We start from the raw sequence: 4,989 nt of genomic DNA on the forward strand, positions 1-4,989 counted from the left end.
TTTATAAATATTTTTTCATAAGTAAATATTTTAATGACTTTTTAACTTCGTTTCAACGTTCAGTTGAAACTTACAATTCTCCCTCAGTACGGGACATGTTAAAGGAATCTGGAGTCCTAGGAATTTGTTTCCTTTAACTTCCGTAACTTTATAATATCCTTTAATTCCCTTAACTGTACGACATTAAACACTTTACTCTCTATAACATAGATAAATCCGCAAATTTTGCATATGTTTGTTACGCGAAACGTTAATTTTGCGGTATTAGGCAACGCTTGAGGTTCATAGCGGCAGGCAGAGTGGACACAGCTTTCTAAGCTCCGAAGCTTAGTATGGACAGAACATACCGTCCTAGATAATCACCCAACTAAGCGGTAACCGTGTCTAATACAGCTTAACTTTGATAATTAGGCAAGAATCACTGTTTTCCCTGCAGCAGAACCGTGAAGTTAACAGCAAGTGTGTCTGCTTCTAAATTCTCCCGTGCAACCGTGACACAGATTAGTTGACCTTATTGTTAAACGAGATTATTACGCATCAACATAGAGAATCGCAGAAAAATATTGGAAATGTCTCCAATTTTTACATTCAAATTGATTTTTAACTTTGACTTAGTTTGGTAGAGTCTAACAATTCCAACGTCATAATTTTCATTCTGTTATTCTTACAATTGTAATTTATTTCACCTTATCAACATTAAATTCCCCGTACCCCCAGATCCTTCAATGAGATTTCAGTGATTTAATGCTTTCAAACATGTAAATGGAAAATAAGAATTTTATATTCCCAAAATATCAGAAAAATTTACCGGATTAACGTCAGATTAACACGTATTTTTAGAGAATGAGAAATTCCCCTTAAATAATTATAACCTTCAACCATTAACATCATTCTACGCCATCGTTAACGTTATTAACTGCCCAAAATTGTGCTTCCTAACCATTATCGGGATCTCTCCACTATCTATACTTATATCATAAACATACTCGTGTATACAGGTTGGACCAGTCAAAATTCGCACCTTAAATATCTCCGAAATCATGAAAGTAAGGGAAAAATTTTTCGTATAAAGTTATTTGCTATAAAGAGGACCATCGTATGATCATGTGTAGATTATCCCCGTTTTTCTAATGACATGCCGTGGTTCTTTATTTATTTGCTAATAACAGCCCTTAAGTTTATACAAAAACTTATAACACAACAGTAGTCAAGGTTAATTATATTGCTATTGCTGACTCAATTATTCTGATAACGACGTCACAATTTATCAAGGTACATGTGCCTCTCTGACCTTGACTGATCTTGTGTTATAGATCTTCGTGTTCTTCTTAGGGACTGCTAAATAAATAGAAAACTATACGTCGTTAAAAAAGCAGAGATCACATCTCTTCGGCGATTCTACCTATAAAACATATCACATAATTTTTATTTGAAAAATTTTTTCCTTACTTTCATGGTTCCGGAGATATTCAAGGTGGTAATTTTTATTAATCCACCCTGTATACTACAAAATCTACAAGACTAACTTTATATAAAAATTCATCTACTAAATTTTCACATTTCATTTGTCAACAGGTGAACGGTTTTCGATTGCTTGGTATCAACCACATGGAAGTGGTCAGCGTGCTGAAGGAATTGCCTATACACGTTCGAATGGTTTGTGGGAGGAACCTCGCCTCGCAGGACCCTCTGTGTCCCATCGACACTGCTCAACATCAGGCTGCATTCCAAACTAGAGTAACAAATCGAATATAAAAAAGATAAACTATAATAAGGGCCAAATGTATTGGCCTATCGTGAACATTTCTCCTCTGTCGCATTTTCGCATCGACGAATACTACCGAACAAAACATATGTTAGAAATATATATACACTCCCGTTCATAAGGCTCCGGACACTTTGTGCATTTAGATCAAGAATAAATTTCTATTATACTTAGAATATGGAACTAACACTTGCTAAGTATTTATACTATAAAGGAAACTAAATTATATCTATAATCAGTCATATCTATGTCTTCAATAGTGGCAAGTGTCCGGTGACTTATGGACGGGAGTGAATATGCTTTCTTTCGGGATGAAGGTTCATAACCCTTTCACCAAAAGGCATCCCCGCTTTCCCCTCTCTGTAGCCAGATCCTTCTAGAACATTAGCAGTACGCGCACCTCCGTAATCGACAATAGAGACACCATGACCAATGCGACACCATTCGTCGGCCCTCAATGTCCATTGACAAAGACAGGACTCCGGACATCGACGGCGCCAAGGCTTATGAAAACCAGACCAAAGCCTTCCGACCCGCGTGTCACCCCTACAAAGGAGTTGACGCTAACATATATATATGTAGTGGTTGGACAAATGTGCACCATGCCACAATAATGTTAAGAAGACCAGTTATTAATGTCACGGCAAGGTATACGAAGAGAAAAACTCCTTACAGCCACGAGATTCAAGAGTATGGTGTAAATCCTTAGGTCAGTGATCCGTAAAGGCGAGCTCGTTAGCTAGTTTGCCAATCTGTGTCCCGGAGTGAGCGAGCTAATGATGGACTCTATCATGTATGCCCTAAGGGCGAGGTAACACAGTTAAGTCACCCTCGGGTGGCCGGCTTCAGAATGATCTGTAGTGGCTTGATAAATCAACGTTATCTGTTTTTGGACGTATCTATTTTTGTAACGCGATCTTTGTCTTACTTCTAGCGGTCATCTGCTCTCTTCGTCTTGTAAGGGTACACTTCTTTCATCTCTTCTTTTTTTGATAATATGCTTTCACCGTGCTATGTTTTAGAAGGAATTAGCAGGTGTAGTTTAACCTTTACACTGCACAATTACTTTTTCCATCTATTGTGAATAAAATTTGCAATTTTAGAGGAAAAACAATTCTTTAATCTTTAACTTTTTTCATTTTTCATATTACCTATATGCATATTGTTATTGAAACTGGGAAAAAAACAATTATAGACTCATCCTGATGGCTATTTCGGGTACGATAGTATAATTTTTGTACTATTTCTATTTTACAATTGTTTATATTTATTATATTGTGATACGAAATCTGTACTGCCTAATAAAATTCTATCTAATGTCGTATTGTTGTAAAATAGAAAAAAAAAAACAAAAAAGGAAAACCGGATTTAATTATTTTTTTATACCAGTAGTGTTAAAACGTTCCTTGGCCTCTATACCTAAAAGAGTTAACCCTTTCGTGACTGAATTATTTGTTTTGTAGAATTTGTTATTCATCTATCGATCATCGCGTCTAGACTGGATATTAAATTGAGATCAATTTTTGTTTGAGTAGACAAATGAGACATATGGAAGGATCTATAGGGTGATTGTTAATAACGATAAAAGTGGACTGTTTAAAGAAATGATAGAGAAGAAATTGTCTTGATTGAGCAATACATTTGGCCCTTACTATTATTTCACCGTGGTAATTGATAATTCGAACGTAACCAATATGATACGTATTTCGTAGAGCATTCTTGGTGGATCACTGCAGAACTTGTTGCCAATGATGGATCGTTTGGTGAAAGCTAAGTCTGATGGCTCATTGGCGACCACTACAACTACCGCTATGATGACGGATGCCAGCTTGAATAAGATGAAGTCGCGCTCCATGGAACCATTAACAGGTCTGGCGATGTGGAGCTCCGAACCGCAAACCATTGAGCTGGTAAAAGGAGAACGGGGCCTTGGGTTCTCCATCTTGGATTATCAGGTATGGTGAACTCATATTTATTATTAGGTAATTGAATAAGTAATTTCAATATTCTACGAAAGAGTCATCCATGAAATGGAAAAATTGCTTTAAATTGATTGACATCGTTAGAAAATCTTTGCAAGAAATAAGAGAAATATGATAGTGGTAAATTATCTGTCGCAGAGACATTTATCTAAAAAGAAAAATTAATAAACCGTGGAAAAAACATTGCAAATAATAATTTCATGCTTTCGGATAAGAAAAGATAGTCCCGTCATTTATGGGATGACCTATTTAAATGTTTCTATAGTACTATTATCAATATTAAGTTTAGGTTGAAATTAGATGATAAAGAAATTTTCAGGATTATTGTGTTAAGTAAGGCCTGACAGATGGTCAGAAGTACTTAGCTCGTGATATAACTGAGAGCTTGTGTAATAGAAGAAACCATAAAGTTGAAACCAAGTTAATCGAGATTTTATTGTGTTGCAGTTTCTATATGTATATCATTTACAGGGTGATCCGAGAAGCTGGATCTTGAATCTTGTTGTAATTCGTTTCTTTATTCTGCTAATGCTATACGTCACACTTATGGTACCTTTTAAGTATTACAAACTGCACTAGAATGCACACGTACCTAACAAATATTGAAATTCAATGTTCCCAGATAATGAAACCTCGATTTATTCTACTTTCATGTTCAATCACTTTTCATGTTAATCACTACTTTTGGACCACCCTGTAACCACTTTGTAATTTGTCAAGAATCTTTTGTTCTAGGCGGTCACTAAGTGTCTTCTAAATTCCAATAATCCTTTTAGAACATCCTTACATTTATACCCATTCCAATTGTTTCCAATCCTTTTTGAAAACACAAGTTTCTATCTAATCACTACCTTTCATATGAATAAGAGCAGTTTTTTAAAGTAAATATCAAATGTCCTTGAAATTCTTTGTAATTCTTATATAAAATTTGTACTCTTCAATTTTTATTACGAATCACCCCTTATCTAGCACCTAAGACAGCTCTACAAGAATTTAAATTAAATTCCGTCCAATTCGTGTCTTGAATCACCTTGTTACAGTTTAACCTGTATAACAGTACCAATCTACGTACATTATATAACACTGTCACAGACACTCTTACACGCACAAATTACACGTCATAACATTCCAGGATTCCACCTGCAAAAAATCTTCACAACCACCGCGATAACACCGTTTACACCAAATAATTTTCATTAAAAAAAGTCCTTTCTACGCTCATTTACTACCATAAATTTTTTC

The 4,989-nt window shown here is 35.3% G+C and overlaps 1 protein-coding gene across 1 annotated transcript in view; it reads left to right on the plus strand.

Annotated features, from left to right (window-relative positions):
• Positions 1 to 4,989, plus strand: part of LOC108573036 (patj homolog) — a 102,049-nt gene that overhangs the window by 96,503 nt on the left and 557 nt on the right. Inside the window, exons 10-11 of the mRNA XM_017935392.1 lie at positions 1,576 to 1,737; positions 3,478 to 3,720. Of these exons, the coding sequence (XP_017790881.1) occupies positions 1,576 to 1,737; positions 3,478 to 3,720 (405 nt within the window). The remainder of the gene's footprint in view (positions 1 to 1,575; positions 1,738 to 3,477; positions 3,721 to 4,989) is intronic.

Source organism: Habropoda laboriosa, unplaced genomic scaffold, assembly GCF_001263275.1.
Source record: "Habropoda laboriosa isolate 0110345459 unplaced genomic scaffold, ASM126327v1 scaffold89, whole genome shotgun sequence".
Classification (NCBI taxonomy): domain Eukaryota; kingdom Metazoa; phylum Arthropoda; class Insecta; order Hymenoptera; family Apidae; genus Habropoda; species Habropoda laboriosa.